The sequence below is a fragment of the Xyrauchen texanus genome, chromosome 28, assembly GCF_025860055.1.
Source record: "Xyrauchen texanus isolate HMW12.3.18 chromosome 28, RBS_HiC_50CHRs, whole genome shotgun sequence".
NCBI classification, from domain to species: Eukaryota; Metazoa; Chordata; class Actinopteri; order Cypriniformes; family Catostomidae; genus Xyrauchen; species Xyrauchen texanus.
Genome location: NC_068303.1, coordinates 15,057,128 through 15,076,106, shown reverse-complemented (window position 1 = coordinate 15,076,106; position 18,979 = coordinate 15,057,128). Strand labels below are relative to the sequence as shown.

Below are 18,979 nucleotides of genomic sequence, written 5' to 3'. Positions count from 1 at the left end.
GTGGATAAACAACATATACTGAGAGGTGAGGAAAGATAATACAGATATTCAATGAGAGAAGGAGATAATTTACAGAAAAAGCAAAAGATTATTTTACAAGGTCTAGTCTACATGAATCAGTATCCGTATGTGTGGCAGACAACTTAATTCAGCAAACAACACCATGTCTTCTCAAGGATGCACATATTATAGAATATATTTCAGACACTAAACATCCTCAATAAATACTCACAATCCACCTCACACTTCACAATGACCATCTACAGTAGCTATGAAATGAAAAACTCTCTTGAAATGACATAAGTCTAATACTTTAATCAAAGTATTAGATAAGTCAAAAAACCCAGACGACAAATATAGAAGCCTAATGAAGAGTGCCGGGCTCCGATCACAAGTGCTGCGGATATATGCTGGATGTGTGGTTTACGGTAGTTGAGAAACATCAGACTGGATTCAAGACTAAATCGATCACCATATAAATCACAACAGTGGTTTCATCAGAAATATAATGATGAGTTAGCATGAGAAAACACCATAAGATACCGAAAAAAACTTGAAATGATCAGAGAGGAGATCCGCTTATATTGGTTTTCAGCTTTAATGAATCTCAGGGTATATATTTCTATGTAAGTTTGGCGAAGTGTTTAATAAATAGAGTTTCTGGTAAAGTTGCTTTGAAATGTTTAGGGACAAAGTACATGGCATGAATACTGTATGCTCATCTCCATTAGTCTTTACTGCCAAACAGACTACTTAGCTTATCAAGTAGAAACGATTAGGAAAACTGCTAATGTTTTGCATAATGCTGCATATTATTTTCAGGTTTAATAAAAATATATTTCCTCCCTCATTATTGAATCCTAATTTTTTGTGTCTTTTTTCACAGTTCAGTTGTAGGTCTAACAAATGTATGCCTTATTTACTTATAAGCCTACCTGATTTGTCCGCTGAGGCTGTAAAAATAACATGTCTTCCATTGAACTCATATGAGCCATATGACGGGTTTCACATCTTAAATTTGAGCTATAAAAAAAATTAAATAATATATTTTCTTTTTTATAGATGCCAAATTTTAACGAGACATCCATAAATGTAAGCTTAAGTCTTGAGGTAGCCTGGAGATGCTAAGAAAATGATGTATGGCTCAACAGCCACAGCTCTCTTCTTTCGCCTTCTAATTTTGTCGGTTGGCGAGAGATAAAAATGTTTTTAAAAATCACTTCCGATATTTTGGCTTTGTTTAAAGTGTTACACAAAAATGACACAACAGCTTTTGTTCATGTTTTTCATTGTTAAAATAGCCAAATCTATAGGATATTTGTCCCCGTTTTCCTCACAGGAATGAATGAGAAACTATGGCAGTCACTTTCACCCATGAGTGAGCAGGTTCTACTTGCAGACTGTATCTGTCACTTCCCTACCGTAACACCATAATATACTGTTGCCTCAATGAATCAACAATGTATTTAACTCACCGCACAACTACACTGTTCATTCTGTCCCAACATATGTTCAATGGGTGCCAAAGGGACCATATGCTGTTAGCTTAACTTTTCGAAGTAAACAGACACACAGCAAGGAACTTTCTGAACAGATTGAATCAAATGAGCCTTTGAAAGGATCAGGATTTTAATTATTGTGCTCAAACAAGAAGTCCATACAATCCAAAATGAACTTATACTGAATCATTGGTCACCAACATTAAGTTAAGGCTCACTTGAAAATCGCAGAATACACTAGCATTTGAGTATTAATATTGTTGGTGTGGCTTGAGAATTGATCAGAGGCAAAATTCATTTGCACTAATTGACTTGTTAAAACAGGCTGATGAAGCCATTCATTATTCTTTACTTGAGGGAACAATGCACACTCATTTATTAGGTGTTACAGACAGAGTTTGGAGGAGTGGATGATTGTGTGTGTGTGTGTGTGTGTGTGTGTGTGTGTGTGTGTGTGTGTGTGTGTGTGTGTGTGTGTGTGTGTGTGTGTGGTATGAATATCATAGGCAGAACACAGAATTTCAACCTAGTCTCATAGTGAAAACATGACTTGTACTACGTGTCTCCAGGTACAATTTACTGCAGTTTCGAGGTGAAATGAACACTAAAGGCACAACAAAAACTGTGTGTTTTATTCACTCTCACTCAAATCATGACTTTAATTGCAGATTATGACATTATAAATACTTCTATTTCTCTCTATTACTCAGACCCTCTGCAATTTTATGATATCCACACACTTTTACTCCAACACATCTTTTGAAATACAATGCATTTTAATGCTTGTATTACAGACTCACCTTTATACACTTATTCAAATACGAATAGCTTGTGCGGTAGCTCACCTGATAGCACTGGACTTACAGACAAAGGATTCAAGTCTACCCATGAACTCAAGCTGACGTGTGACATTACAGAGTCATAGAAGCGACACAAAATTAGGTGATTGCTTCAGAAAATTTGCTTTTTCATTTCGCTTCTGCATTTTAAAACACTAATAGTTAGATTTAGGCATTGATAAGGTAAGGATGTATTTTTTTACTTCTCATATATATTTTAAGACACAATTGGTTAAGTTTAGGTGTTGATTTGTTAAGGATGTCTTGTTTTAAATGTCTTAAATGTATATTTTAAAACACTATTTGTTTAGTTCAGGCATAGTTTTTAGGCTAGGTATGTTTTTAATTAAATTTTTTAAATCTAAAATTCCGCTTAAAACCACGGCTGAATACAACACCATTTTACTTGCTTTTGGCGCCCCCCAGCTGAACATTTCACTGGAATCTTGCAACCAAAGGTGTTTTACAGCATGTACATTTTGAATTGCAAAAATGTTGTCATGTTCACATAAATTTCATGAGACCAGGCTGCAGAATTTGCATTTCAACATCTCATGGTCACTTTAAACATTCAATTCTGTCACGAACCCCGCTCCTCTGCCCCATCTCCGCTTCCTCGAGCACGTACACATGCACTCCGCGAGCGTGCTCGCTTCCCGCTCCCTCGCTCCGCCCCCTTGAGCTTGTATGCTCTTTTTCCTCCCTCGGGCTTCCACGCCCGGTTTTGCTATTACGAGCTCTCGCTCGTAAACTATCTCCCCCCTCTGGCTCACATGCCCGCTTCAGCCAGAACATTATGACCACCTGCACTCACGCGCTTCCAATCCCCACACATTAGTTTCACCTGCACTCGTCTCATCACCCGTCATTGTTTACACCTGCACTCGCACCTATATATATCACTATCCTTTCGTTTGTTTCTGGTTGGTTATTGTGTTTAGTTTCCGCATCTTTGCCCCCCACTAGTCTCGTTTAGTTTTGCCTCCTCTTGTCTTCCTCTTAGCTTGCCAGCTACTCTTGTTCCCGTCTTTTGCTCCCTTTAGTCCCCTCTTGTATACATCCTGTTTACCCCGGCTTTGACCCTCGCTCCCCTCGACTACTCTCCCGGATTTGCCCCCTTTGCTCTCTTTGATTCCCCGGCTTTGACCCTACGCTTCCACGACTACTCTTCACTGGATTTGCCCCTTGTTTGTACTTTTGCCTGCACTGCTTTTATTTAATAAAGCAGTTTTCTCCAACATTGTGACTGTCTCATCAGTGTCCCGAGAAAGCTCAGGACACTGCCTTGAAGAGTGCACCACTTCATGTGCTTCCCTTCTTACACTGATGTGCCAATCACTTTGGAATAGGGTAAATAGGGCCCTATAATTTCCGCGATCACGGAATCGCGGACGGAATCGCGGAATTGGCAAATTAACGCGGAATCTGGTGTAAACGCGGAATTTCGCGGAATTTTTACATTTGAAATGAAATTCTGTTTTTGTGTGGGAGAAGAACGTACGTCTGGGGGAAATGCACACCGGGGGACGCAAATCTGGGCGACACAACCCCTCCTGCTCCGTCATTTCAGCTCCCCCTCACCCTCCCCCATCAAAACAATGAAAAAATGGCTGGCTGCTCTCCACAGCTCCGCTTGCTGAAAAAGTTGAGAAACACGACGCTAAGCCCTGAGTACAGAGCCGAGCAGTTCCCTCATGACTTTTACGTGTCAGGTGAACTATTGTTTTGCAAGTTTTGTCAACATTCCGTTGACTGGAAGCGTAAAAATACATGCACTGACCACCTGTCATCCAAAAGCCATGTGAAGAACAAGGAGAAGTACAATAATAACGCTAGCAAGGCCACCACGTCCCTACAGACGTGCATTACTGCTGCTGCATTCAAGTCTTCGGACTCAAGAAAAGAGTTTGTTGAAGATTTTGTCGCTATGTGTGCTGAGGCTGACATCCCTTTGGAAAAGATGACAAAACTGCGTCCGTTTCTAAAGAAGCACTGCAAACAGGGAGGAGCCGTACCTGAAAATGTAAGCAGTCTTCGCCAACTTCACCTACCCCGAGTGTTCGAGCAACATATCTCCTCTGTGCTAAAAAAGATCTGTGGGAAAAAGTACTCCGTTGTTGTGGATGAGACTACTGATGCGAGAGACTGCAGCGTCCTAAACATCTCCTAAACTAAGTCCTAAGTCCTAAACTGCAGCGTCCTAAACACCATTTAAGGTCATTCCTGTTTTATTTGTGTACATTTTAATCATTAACATTAAAAGCACACTCTTTTTACGACTGAAATAACAGTAAAGGGTAAAAAAAACTGAATTTGCAAAAATTAAAACGGAAAAAAACGGAATTTTCAAAAATTAAATGGAAAAAACGGAATTTGGGAAAAAATAAAACGGATTTTATAGGGCCCTGGGTAAATCTGGACTCATCAGACTACATGACCTTTTTCCATTGCTCCACAGTCCAATCTTTATGCTCCCTAGCAAATTCAAGTAGTTTTTTTCTGATTATCTTAACAAACAAGTGCTTTATTGTGGCCACACAGCTGTTCAGTGCCAATCCTGTAAGTTCTCATCACATTGTGCATGTGGAAATGCTCTCTTTCACTATTAGCTGTGAGTTCTACTGTCGATATTTTATGATGTGACTTCAAGCGTTTTAGTGATCTTCAATCAGGATCATTCAAGATATTTTTCTGAACACACGCTTCCACAAAGCTGACGGTTCACCACGATCTAATGACAATTGCCTCAGCATCAGTCTCCCTTGATCCATTTGATTACGCACAGGCGAGCACCCAGTTTAAGTCGATGCGGACTAGGAGGACATTTTGAGTTGTCGATTGAGTTCTTTCAATTATTTACGTGTTTTGTTCATATTTTAATCGGATTTGTTTTTTTTGTAATGTTGTGTTGTTCATATGTCGTGTTTTAGTTGCCTCCATTGTCACTGCAGGGGGGAAAAACATGAATCTGCTTTGTGTGGTGTCTCTGTTGTTCATCTGTTCTCTTCATAAATAAATAAATGCATAATCTGCTATATGCTCGTCCTGTAAGTTCATGCTAAAAAATTTAAATGTGAATCAAAATAAAAGCTATTAAATGTCTTATTGTCATTAAAATATGAAAATTTAAATGACGGGTTATAATAGATGATGGAATTTTTACAACCCTGTCCGTCAATATGACGGACGATGAGAAGTTCTAAATTTGATACATTTTTGCATAGCTGAAATTTAAACATTTCAATTAAATACGCTAAGACAGACAAAAAACATGGACAAGTTCTTGAAAAGGAAAAATATTGACGATGGTTAGCCTATGTGGGATAGTGGTGTGCCGTAGAATTTTTTAGTTGTAAAAAGTGTGCCGTGGCAGAAACATTTTTGTAAAACACTGGTGTAGGTCCCCTCGTGCAGCCAAAACCGCTATGATCCGTCAAGGCCTGGACTCAACAAGACCTCTGAAGGAGTCCTGTGGTATCTGGAACTATCCCATAGATGTTCAATCTGATTGAGATCTAAGAAATTTGGAGGCCAAGTCCACACCTTGAACTCTTTGTCATGTTCCTCAATTCATTACTGAACAATTTTTTGCAGTGTGGCAGGGCACATTATCCTGTTGAACAATACCACTGCCATCAGGGAATACCATTGCCATGAAGGGGTGTACGTGGTCTGCAACAACTTAAGGTAGGTGGTACGTGTTAAAGTAACATCCACATGAATATCAGGACAAAAAAGTTTCCCAGCACAACATTGCCCAGAGTATCACACCGCCGGCCTGCTTTCTTCCCATAGTGCATCCTGCTGCCATCTCTTCCCCAGGTAAATGATGCACACGCACCCGACCATCCACATTATCTAAAAGAAAACATGATTCGTCAGACCAGGCCAAGGTCCAGTTCTGATGCTCACGTGTCCATTGTAGGTGCTTTCGGCGGTGGACAGGAGTCAGCATGCGCACTCTAACTGGTCTGCGGCTATGCAGCCCCATATGCAGCAAGCTGCAATGCACCGTGTGTTATGACTCCTATCATGGCCAGCATTACGTTTTTCAGCAATTTGTGCTACAGTATCTCTTCTGTGGGATCGGACCAGACTGCTAGCCTTTGCTCCCCACGAACATCAATGACCCTTGGGTGCCCATGACCCTGTCGCCGGCTCACCGGTTGTCCTTTCTTGGACCACTTTTGGTAGGTACTAACCACTGCACCCGGCATGCTGTTTTGGAGATGCTCTGACCCAGTAATCGAGCCATCACAATTTGGCCCTTGTCAAAGTCACTCAGATCCTTACTCTTGCCCTTTTTTCCTGCTTCCAACACATGAAATTCAAGAACTGACTGTTCACTTGCTGCCTAATATATCCCACCCGTGCCATTGTAATGAGATAATAAATGTTATTCACGTCACCTGTCAGGGGTTTTCATGTTCTGGCTGATCAGTGTATGATTGAAAAGTTACAGGCAAAGTGATGTAAATTGCAAGTACAGCATGTGGCTGAGACTGCCCTCTATGTGCATTTGGCTAATATGCCAGAAAGAACCATGTGAAGAGGTATAGCTTAGCACTCTGTATTCCCAATCAGTCTACCATCCAAGTCTGGCCTACTTAGTTTCTGAGATCAGTGCCATATATCACAAAAAAGATGAAAAAATTCTGGATTCCAGGATTGTTTTAGTTTGACAAAACTCACCAAATCCAGTCAGGCTTCATTAGGGTTAAGTGGTTTTAAGACACTTGTTACCAACTTGTTTTTATGAAAATGATGATAAATTATACGAATTCAACTCCATGTATGACGCAAGACAGAGACACATGTGGCGATACAGAAACAAAAAGAAATGTACTCTCACAAGAAAACAAAACACCTGAATGGTATGAGCGAACATCGCCAAGACAATGAGGCAATATTCAGCCATGCCAATCGACAAAACAAAGCAATGCTGCGCATTTTCACACTAAACGAAACCTGAGCAAAATGCCATGCGATGCACGCAACAGGCAACAATAACAAGACAGGACACCTTTTCTGAATGTGATGAAAATATCTTATATGAAATATGTGAAAGTAACTTTATATAGTTCCACAACATTAAGACTAATTTTAAAAGTGTAATATCTTGATTTGAAAGTTAATTTTTTTTTTTATTAAAAGCTTTGTAATAATTAAAATTCTTAATATAATTTAATACTATTAGACGTTAATACACTATTGAATAATAAAAATGTGAGCAACTGTAAAATTAGTAGATGGTATGCACTAATAAAGACTTATTTGTTCTTTCTAGCAGCATAAAACATATTTGGTGTATTAGTGTGCTTTTATTGAACTACAAGTTAAATGCTGTAATAAGGTGTTTGGGTGGCATTCACACTATTCTGATATGTATACAGTGCATTGTAGAGTGATTAAGTTTTTGTATTTTAAAGTAATTCGATCATTATTGATATTGTATCTTTAAATTATAATTATTATTTTAGGTTTATGTATTAAAAAATATTTTATGGCCAGTTTGGGTCTTTAAACAAATGCAAGACTGCCAAAATCTATTTCATATCATAGACAAATTAGTACATTTTTAAAATGTTCTCATTAAAGTGCACTTTAAAGTGGAGTGAGAGCAACTGGGGGACTTTAACTTTGCTCACAGCTGATTGGTCCAGAATCTGGATCGGGAACATAACCTGCCCCGGAGCAGATTAGCCGATTAGTGCATGGTGAGTATGGCTGAAACGATTAGTCAACATTATCGATAATGTAGGCAATAAAAAATTGGCGACAAAAACGTTTGTTCTCATATAGTCGTTTGGTCTCATTTAATGTAACATGAACGCGTCAGAGCAGCACTGCAGTTTGCACCTGACTGAGGAGAGGAAGAATTCCACAGCTCACGGTCCAGATGCACTCTAAACTTTCCTGACAACTTCAGGTGATCTAGATCACAAAGTACAAGGGGATTATAATGCAAAAATACAAAATAAGTAAGCACAGAAGCTCTCTCGCTGTGGAATAAGCGGAGCCTGAGCTCTTTAAAGGAAACACCCCGGCTTTACATCTTTAAAGCAATTATATTTAATGCATTATAGCTTTATTGAAGTTAAAATAATAAGTAAGCAGATCATGCAAATAATTACAAAGTCTGAAACAATCATTTCTCTGTGTGGTCAGCACCTCTTCTATGAGTTGCGCGAATGTCCCGATTGAAACTGATTAACTGATTAACACTCTGTCGTGGGGCATCCTCGAGCGCGCACGCTTAATGCAGCTAGATTATAACGTGATGGCTCGCGACTTATTGAATCATAATAAAGGTCACTGTGCATTTCTTATCATGAAGAAAATTGGCAATACACAGCTTTATTTATATGAGAGAGTTTGTTTTTTGTGAGTTAAATATGGATTGAAGAGAACAGAAAGAAGAGGGAGGGTAGTCTTCGCCCCATTATACAATACAACAAAATACGTTTTTGATTTGTTTTGGGTTGTTTTCCAATATGTAAAACTTCTTTAAAATAACAACTTTTTTCTTTATCAGCTATACTGCAGAAGAAAAAAAAAATTATCTGAGAATGTTGAATATATTATTACAAATTACAATTAAATTAAAAATATTTAAAAAAAATATATATATATAAAAAAAAAAGGATGCAGTCACCTGAGATGAAGCATATAATATATTTAGATTAGCTTTTAGAAAATAGATCTTGAATTTAAGTATTTTTGTCTTTACTGCACTTGCAGGAGTATAACCAAGTGAAAAAATACACTTTCATACAAGACACATTCTCTTAAAGCAAGTCTAAATATCTTGATTTATGTTGCTTCTCAAGTATCTTGTTTTAAGGATTTTTAGACTATTTTAAATGGAAAACAAGACAAAAACACTTGATAACAACAGAATTTTCTTGCAGTGAATTTCTTTACTCAATTAAACTTAATAAAAAGTTCCCTTTCTACCTCCCCCTGCCTGACAAAAATTTATAGAATTTAAAGTGTCTTGAAGATAATTTGTACTGCAAGTAACATTTCATTATTTTATGGAAAAATCAATGAAAACAAACCTGGATGAATCCAGTTAGGCAATTCATTGAAAGCCACAATTTATATTTCACATTTGAGGAAGATATTATGAAAAATGAGATTTCTGCAATATTTTTTCCAAGACTATGTCCAGGTACCAAGAAGCCTCCTTGGATACCTCAAAAAGCAACCTAATGATCAAATGTTATGAAGGGTACTGCAAGCTATTTTAGTCATATACACTATTCATACCGATAGTCGCCCATTCAACATTCAATGGCTGGTGATGGCCAGTGATACAGACAGCATTCATATGGATGGTCAGACATAGAACCAACAAACAATCACACTGATGGCCAGCCATCAGACAAGCCATTTGTTTTATATTTGGTCTTTTCAGACCACAATGCATTTACCATATAAATAAAATGGGAAAACAAACACACACACACACACACACACACACACACACACACACACACACACACACACTCTCTCTCTCTCACACACACACACACACGTATAATGTGTGCATGTTACATAGCAACTCACCGATGTAAAATTGGACCATCTTTTCCGTCCTCAAGTATATCACCGTCGTCGCTGTATTCACTCCTCAATTTCGTCATCGCTGCTTCGAGTGATCTCAAATAAAACATCTTCAGCAGAAAAAAACTTCTTTTGACGATCCATTTGATGAGATAATCCGTCCAGTAAGTAAGACGTGAAAACAGATGTTGACTGGGGAACCGTCTTTTTACTATGGCTCGTTTGTTGTCAAATGACGGGGGTGTGGCCACAGCCTAATTCGCAGGTTAGAGTGGCTGATTCAAATAAATAAAAAAACATCTTGTTCGCGAGGAATTTAAACTTCCGGATATCGTTGGAATCGTGCACTGCTTGGCTACATTTTCTATCAGTCATATCATTTCAATTCTTTCATTGGCTTTCGTTGTAAAGACAAAACAATAGGATCAGCATATCATGGCGTCAAAAAACTGACCGCAGTGTTTGGATATTTCGACCTATATATTGCCTATCTTTGTATTTATGTGTGTGTGTGTGCGGTCTTAATTTGTTCATTACACTCTAAGCAACACACCCATATAACGTTCGGCTACCGGAGTCTGTTTTTATGCATAATTTTATTGCATAACCGACAAGTATGATACTTCACCCTGAAGAAACTTCGATGTAAACAAAGGAATAACCATCAATGTTACAACGTTATTGTTTCTTTGGACTAAAAATGCTCTATGGGATGTTATTCAGTGGACCCTCACCTTTCCATCCAATCTGGAACTTTTAGCAGTGGATGCATGTGTGGCTCGTTATTACGACACTACTGGTAAGTACTCCGTTTTTGATTACGTTTGTTTGATCTGTATTGCTTACATAAATGCAAGAAATACATTCGTTATAAGCTTTTCATCGAAAAACAGAGCTCTATCATCGATGCTTGAGGCTTACACCTTTAAAATGATATATAGTTTGCCAAGATTAATGATGTTCTTTCACGTTAAATCTATTCATAAACATTAAACTGGGGGGTGACTCTTCGGTGCGACTGCGCACTGGTGCAGGTTAACAGGTTTACTATGTTTTAACTTATATAGCTTGCTGCTTAATCCTGCTTTGTGACATAGGCCACAGACAAGCCTGATTTTTTATTATTATTATTTTAAAGGTCACAGTAAAACGTTTATTTTATATTTTAATACATCCTTGTTTTCACTTACATAATACTTGTTTTTTTCCATTTACATTGAATACACCAATTTTTTTTCACTTACATCATAGACATTACCTTCATACTTTTTATTTTAAAATGCATTCTGACAACCTCGGCTGCCACGTCATAATGCACCATCGAAGCCTGTCTCAATTGTGAGGACCCTTGGGAGGCAGCCTTGTTTTGCAGCTTTTGTTCTCAATATTTTGCAGGTGCATTCATCGTGCCTTAAATTACCCACAATCACTTGCGCATGCGCACTTGCTAGACTGTCTCATTCTAGCACGGAATGCTGAGGAGGAGGGAAAGGAGGCGGCGAGAACTGGATGAATCATCAAAGTAATATTTAATGAAAACTTAAACAAAATGACACAAACATAAACACACACACGGCAGCTGCGTGAGGCACTCTCTTTCCAAAACTGCCACATCTGTCTCGTGCACACTCACAGCCCGGCCCAGCCCCACCCTCCTCCTCGTCACAATCAATCATCTCCTTGAGTTAATAATCCTTATCCATTTTAATAATAATTAGTTATTGATCCCAATCCAGAGTAAAACATTAAAACATCAATATAACTTCAAAAAAAATGTGCCTAATAAAACTAGCTGGTCCATAATTTACATCTCCACAAATGTATCCAATCCACGGAACAGGAGAAGCAGGATCACACTTGAAACACTGAAACTTTTGAAGATGGCATCGATTTTTCTCATTCTGTCATTTAATGCACAGCTGCTGGGAACTATAAAATACTTTGAAAAGAGCAACTATCTTTTATTTATTTTTTCCAAAACAGAAAACTCTGCAGTGTTTACTTCCCAGTCAAATGCCAGTAATCAAATGAGAGCATTAAGTTGTTGTACACAAAGAGATATCCCAGCACTACTTCAAACAAAGCCTCCTCATTAAATCCCTATATTGAACTTTCTGATTCAGGGTCACAACATTCACACACCTACCCTCTCTCACCTGTGGCTCTCTCACTCTTCTCTCTCAATTTTCAATTTTCAATTTTCAATTTAAAAGTACTTTCTTGTTATGATTGTGTTTACATACAATATTGCCAAAGCATTAATACACAAAACAGATAATGACAAGACAAATAATAATAATAAAAAAGTAACAAATAACAATAAAGATAGAATTAAAATAAGGTGCAAAGTAATTACCGGTAATCAAATAAAATAAAAACTATAATAACAATATACACTATACAATATAAAATAGAATATGCATTTAACAGGACATTATGAACATAAGAGAATAAAAGTACTGTGACTGAAGTACATTAAGGCAGTGATTGGTTTCTGAGGGTGTGCAAAAATGAATTTAGCTGCAACTGATGCATGATGGTAACACCCAGTAACACCAGCATCTGATCGGTTTCTGCCAAACTGGAAAACTGTGGCATGAGTTTTGAGAGTTTGTGGAGGTATCTTTCTCTCTCTCTCTCTCTCTCTCTCTCTCTGGTGGATATTATATAGTGTGAAAGTATTTCCTGCACTGGCCAATTAATGAAAGCTGGCTGAGTGATCCCAAAAAGCCATTAGAAACACATGGTGTGTCTATGTGTCTGAAATCTGTCTGTAGGCTATTGATCATATTTTGCTAATCAGATTAAGGCAAAGTTCCAGTCATCAAACCCCCCCCCCCCCCCATTTCCTTGCAACCAAAGGTCAGACACCACTATCAGTAGTAACTTGTATTATTCCCCTCTTCTACCACATGGATGCTATACTCACACCTGAGATGTTGAGTGAGTTTGAGGCAGTTTACAGTCTGGTTTCTGTCAAAAGGGTACACCACGTGGTTTATACATATGCAAGACATTCTTACCTTATTAGAGTATGGCGGCCTGGCAAGGTTTATTCCGTCCCTGATGAGTTTATCCCTGATCATTATCTTCAGTTTCAGTTTGGGGTAGATCTCCAGCTCCTTCCGGTTCCCCAACGTCAGATTCCTAGGTCCCCCCATGTACCCCACAGTGCGCCCGGCTCTTTCGCTACTCTGTTCAGTCCATGACCTGGAGCAGCGCAGCTTGGACTCGTATTGCTCTGCCATGCGACTCGTGTACCTAGGTGAGGCCGGGGTAATCGGCTCCAGGGTGAAATAAAGCCCAGTTGCAGTCTCCTTATCGTCATCCTTTAACCTCTGCACAGCGTCGTGAATGCGCTGTCGGTGGTGTGGTATGAAAACCCCTATGGCGTCCAAGTCCGGGTCTCCGATCTGTTTGCAAACTTCCAAGTCGTCGTATCCATTATCCACAAAAGCCTCGACATATTGACACAGTTGAAGTGTTTTCAGCCATTCGTAAACGATGTTAGGTCCGTTGGTCATCATTTTGGATGGAGTGCAAAGCTCAGCTCTGTAAAGGCGTGTTTACCTTTTTGGGCAGGTGACTCACTAAGCGCGTGCTTTATGTAAATATTTCCATGAAAACGTCAAGTTCAACTTTCACTTCTCACTGGCGTTTTGATATTAGGGAGATTTGAATACGTTTAAACATTTCCAAAAAATCAAAATCCTTTCGTTTATGGAGATAATAATGTCAAGATAAAGATACGCGAATAAAAAATATGAACTTACACATGGGAGACAACAAAACACGCCCGTAAAGGTTATACAGCAGGCAGTCTCATCATTTATTAATACAGTCAATGTCCAGACTATTCAACAGACCATTCAACTTGGCAATGACAGTTTACAATGAATACACAAACCGTCCTCTTTCGCTACGTTTGGACATTCACGGGAGCGCTTTCCTCCTGTTCGCTTCAAACGCGGCTGTTCTGATAACCATCCATAAAGACTACATTTGCTCCCTGTCCATTTCTACTGTTCGTGCAGAAATGCCAAGAATAAACGTGAATATTACGCACCACGTGGATTTCGAAACGGTCTTCGCGCTCCTCTCACGAGCCGTCCGTCCCTGGTCTCTGTCAACGCGGCTTGAAGCCAACACTTTTCCTCACCAAAGACAAATTAAACCGCGTCTCTCTGGGTTTGGAGACGAGCATATGTGGTTTCATGAGTTCTAGCCACTAATTGCTGAGCAGTCTAATCACGTTGGCGGCGCAAAAGATCGGTTTTAGTCAACAGAGCGACGGTTGGTGAAAAGGCACGCTTCAAATCTAAGCACGCGCTGTCAAAACTGTCAGTTTGTTAGAGTTTGAGGCTAGTCGCTGCAAAATGCGAAACGCTGAGCTGGTGTTTCTTAAAATATGTATAAATGGAATCTGTCTCGTTGTAATCCAAAACTTTGTGACTTTTTTCTTTTCTTTTTTTTGCAAAGATGAGGCAGGTAAATATGCGAGCGAGCTATGATCTTGAGGTAACGGACAGGCTGGCATCTCCTGTCAGTCTCGCGCAGAAGCGCGTGCCTCCTCTGTGCTGCTCTTGCGCTATAAGAGGATTTAAATCAGGAGCGCTGGCGTGTGTGCTGCACACTTTTTTACAGTCTCGTGGTGCCCCCTGCCTTAAAATCAGGAGAAAACACTTATTTTTAGCTTTTAAAAAAAGTATTTGCTCTCAATGAACATTGTGCTTTGATCGCCATGTTTTAAAGGGAGAGTTCACCCCAAAATTAAAATTATTTCATCATTTACTTGCCCTCATGCATCCTAGATGTGTATAACTTTCTTTCTTCTACAGAAGTCAAACGAAGATTTTTTAGAAATCTCAGCTATGTAATTCCACACAATTGTGAATGGTGACCAGACCTTTGAAACTCCAAAAAATCACAAAAAGGCAGCATAAACGTAAAATATATGACTCCAATGATTTAATATATGTCTTCAGAAGCGATATGATAGGTGTGGGGGAGAAACAGATTCATATTTAATTCTATTTCACTAAAAAAAAATCTCCACTTTCACTTTCAGAATGTGAAAGTGGATATTTATTGAAGAAAAAAAAGAATATACTGAAAAAAGTGATACTGATCTGTTTCTCACCCAAAGTGAGCATTGCTTCAGAAGACAGATTAAACCACTGAGTCATATGGATTACTTTTATGCTACTTTTATGTGATTTTTGGAACTTCGAAGGTCTGGTCACCATTCACTTGCATTCTGTGGACTTACAGAGCTGAAATGTTCTTCTAAAAATCTTCATTTGTCTTCTGCAAAAGAAAGAAAGTCATACAGATCTGGGATGGCATGAAAGTGAGTAAATGAGAGAATTTTCATTTTTGGGTTAACTATCCCTTTAAAGCAGGAGTCGGAAACCTTTTTGACATGAAGTGCCATTTTTTTTAATTTCCTTGTCAATCACTGTATGGATAAAGCAAGACCACCAACGACTTTTAACATAATATAGTAAGTTTTGAACATATTTATTAATATATTGATTATTTTAAATAATTAATATTTTGACTTAATAAATAAACCAGTTTATTTAAATGTTTAATTATTTTTACCTAATCCAAACCAGTTCATTTTGCTGTTACCATAATTTTGATGTTCCTTAAGTGGGCCCCGGGGCTTAAGCCCAGGTAAGCATGTGAATTAATGTGGCCTTGCTTATAGCTATAATTGTAAAATAGTGAGTAGTTTAATGTTACGGATTGGCCCATTTACTTCCATTGTAAGAGCCTCACTTAAACCCAGATTTTTGCTCTTTTTTAAAAGAAATGGAGGGGCAAGTCAATGTACATTTTTTGTGGTTATCAATATTATGCCACAAATGCTGTCAATTCTGCTTGAATTGTCTTAAACCTGAAATATTCCTTAAAATTTTCATTACAAATGACATTATCAGTATAAAGTTTGAGTGAAATATTTGGCAAAACCTGATGATCCATGTTATCCAGCATGATTTGTGAATGTTTCATTGAGCATCATGAGTGCTTCAGTGGAAGTAAGGAAATCAGACCTTTCATACAAAAGGGGTTAAAATGGTTAATGACACATTTTTCTTATTTGATTATTGACATATACATTGTGTGGTGTTTTAAATATTTCATTATATATATAAAATTATCAACATCATGAAACTTACATTTGTGTCATATGCATGTATAACCGTGTGTTCTAGCAGTTTCAGTTTGACCACTATTTTACTTAGTCTTACTACTCCTCCTGGTGGCATTTTATAGTATAACATCATTCCTTTTTAATATTTCAGTGTTCATTTTCGTACCTTAACGTAAACGGTAGGAATATTCTCATTGTTTTAGATACTATATCAGAAAACACGAACTATACGAAGGAATTGTGCAATTTAATGTGGATCATGACTAAATAATTATCAACAATAAATGAAATAATTACCAGTGAAATTAGAAACACATATTTTCAGACCATTTTTATTTTCCATTGCACAGTAATTTCTATCTACAGAAATTTTAAATCGTTTGTGGCAGCAGATAATCATAAACATCCATGTGAAATTTGCATAAAACTGTACAAGAAATTGGCTACAATGAGAAAATACTGCAACCTACTGATGACTTATATTCAGGACAGAATATGAATGAGACTTTTCTGCATGTTAAAAGTGGAATATTTCAGGTAAGAATGTTTTGTTTGAGACAAATCAAACATTTCACAAGCCAACATGAAACATTATAAATTAAAAAAATAAATCAAAGCAACAGGAAAATTCAGACATCTTGTATTTTTCTTCTTCTTTTTTTTCCTTGCTCATGAAAGAATATGAAGGGAAAGCAACCAGGTGAATCCGAAACCTCCATTAACAGATAAACTAAAGGTGTGATCAATACATTGTATTGGTGGTTTCTGAGTTGTTTGAACACTAAACGTTTTTACTGACATTTAAAGCATTACAGTTCAACATGGCTGATTGGATACTTTGACAATGACATAACCTGTGACATCAAAGTTTTCCACACGAGCCACGTCTTGCAAAAATAATTTTTGGTATTTAAGTGTAAATATCAACCATCTTGGGGCGTAATATGTATTTTTAAACTTGTAAATTGAATGCACATATTAATGTATGGGAAACATTCTCTCTCAGAAATAACTGCACTGGTCTTTTGACGGCTATCGCTTTGTTGGTGTTAAAACCTTTGATGCATTTTCAGGTCTTGAAACTCACTGGTCTTGTATGCAAAAAAATGCAAGGGAATGTTCACTCACATTTAAAATCACCCTGTTGTGTCAATGATGGCAGGAACAGACAGACCACACGACCAAAAACAAAGATATGAAAACAAATATGAGCGCAATATATAATAATTTTTTATGACCTCAAAATACTTCCTCCTCAAAGCATATATAAAAATAATTTTTCAATAATTGATGATTCAAAATATGACAAGGATATCTATTCATGGAAATACAGTACTGCAGAGAAAAATACACATTTTACAAATATAATTTAATTAGTTAATTAGAAGAGATGCGATTTGAGCGAAATATTCAAAAACAAACCTGGTATTCAGAAACACTATAACACCATGGCATGAAAACACATCTACAGAGAATATAGAGTCCAACACAGATAAACATTTATAGTCTGAAAGAGATTGGCTTAATTTGTTTTGTAACCCCCCCCCCCCGCTCTTTATTCTTTGTTGAAGTACAAAACACACAAAGGGCTGACTTCACTTGCAATGGTAGCACACAGCCAAAAACATCAGGAAAGACCTCAACACAGTTACTGGTGGAATATGCAATGGTACTTTAGACACAAATAGCTGTCACAGTCAGTGAAATACATAACTCAATGAAAGAAAATCTTTGGCGTTTGAAAAGATATGGCAAATGTCTTAGGGTCAGTATGGCCACTCCCACTCTCAATTTAAGGTCCCAGATTGTCAAAATATTTCATTCACAGAATGGCAAAAATTTTAGGCAGAGAGTCAATAGAGAATCACTGCTCAATACATCGATATAAGCATCTTGAATGACAATGGGTCATGGGTAAATGCAACATATATAGCAGCATTTCTTGCAAACCACACATAAGATTGTGCAAATAAATATAATGGCACTAAAATGTGGTTTCAATGGAGAAATGGAACAAGGGTGGATGTAGATAATGTCTTGAAGTAAGCTATTTAAATCAATACATGTCAATCTATGGCAATGGAGACTTACAGCCAAATTCAAAATTTGCATTACCCCTAAAGCACCAGTGTGAAACCAGTACCGTTAGACAAAATTGTTAGATGATATTATTCTAACATTCAAAATGACAATGAATAATGTTCCCAAGTGCAAAAAAAAAAAAGAAACTTTATGCCCTATTTCACACTTATAATCAAGTCTCAAGTCACTGAAGATTAGGTCTTAAGAGGTGGTCCAATTGTTCCTGATTTGTGAGAGCCAATTCCAAACAATAAGTGCTTTATTAGTGAACAAAAGTAATGGACCATTAAATGACCCAACCAAAATATTTACCATAGTACAATCTCTACATGTTAAACAAAATGTTCTCTGTTAAAGCTGTTTAATCTATACAGTATACAGGGAGGAGAAATCTTGTCTAATTAACAAAATCAAATCCCATAGCCAACACTGAAGAGACTGCAACTTCATTTTCAGTCTAAATGGAGCAACAAATGTTCTAGCTATTGAGGTCTACATAGCTGTCTACCCAATGACTGATGGATAACTTTTAGATTTCAACCAAATATTTGCCTACTTTCTTCCACATCTCCGTCCAGACCAGATATTTTCTGTTCCAATTTTCATAGAAAGTTTACAAATTGAAGCATCTGTATAATGAATCACATGAAAAAACCATCGGCAAATCACTCATGATTGGTTCATAAATAGTGAATTCATTTATTCATTCGTTTTCCAAGTAGATGCTCCATTTCTATCTCATTGATCATCTGACAACTACTTATAAACCCTCTTTAGATGATTCTTTAATGTAAAGCATTATTGTAGTGATATTCACAATAATTACTTAA

The 18,979-nt window shown here is 37.6% G+C and overlaps 1 protein-coding gene across 3 annotated transcripts in view; it reads right to left on the bottom strand.

The window, feature by feature from the left end:
- Window positions 1–13,569, bottom strand: part of LOC127622129 (SAM and SH3 domain-containing protein 1-like) — a 364,650-nt gene extending 351,081 nt beyond the window's left edge. Inside the window, exon 1 of one of the 3 annotated variants that reach the window (XM_052096075.1) lies at window positions 12,931–13,569. In XM_052096075.1, coding sequence (XP_051952035.1) covers window positions 12,931–13,434 — 504 coding nt within the window. In that variant the 5' untranslated portion in view covers window positions 13,435–13,569. The remainder of the gene's footprint in view (window positions 1–12,930) is intronic. The other 2 variants (XM_052096073.1, XM_052096074.1) reach the window with 2 other exon arrangements.
- Between the last annotated feature and the right edge of the window lie 5,410 nt (window positions 13,570–18,979).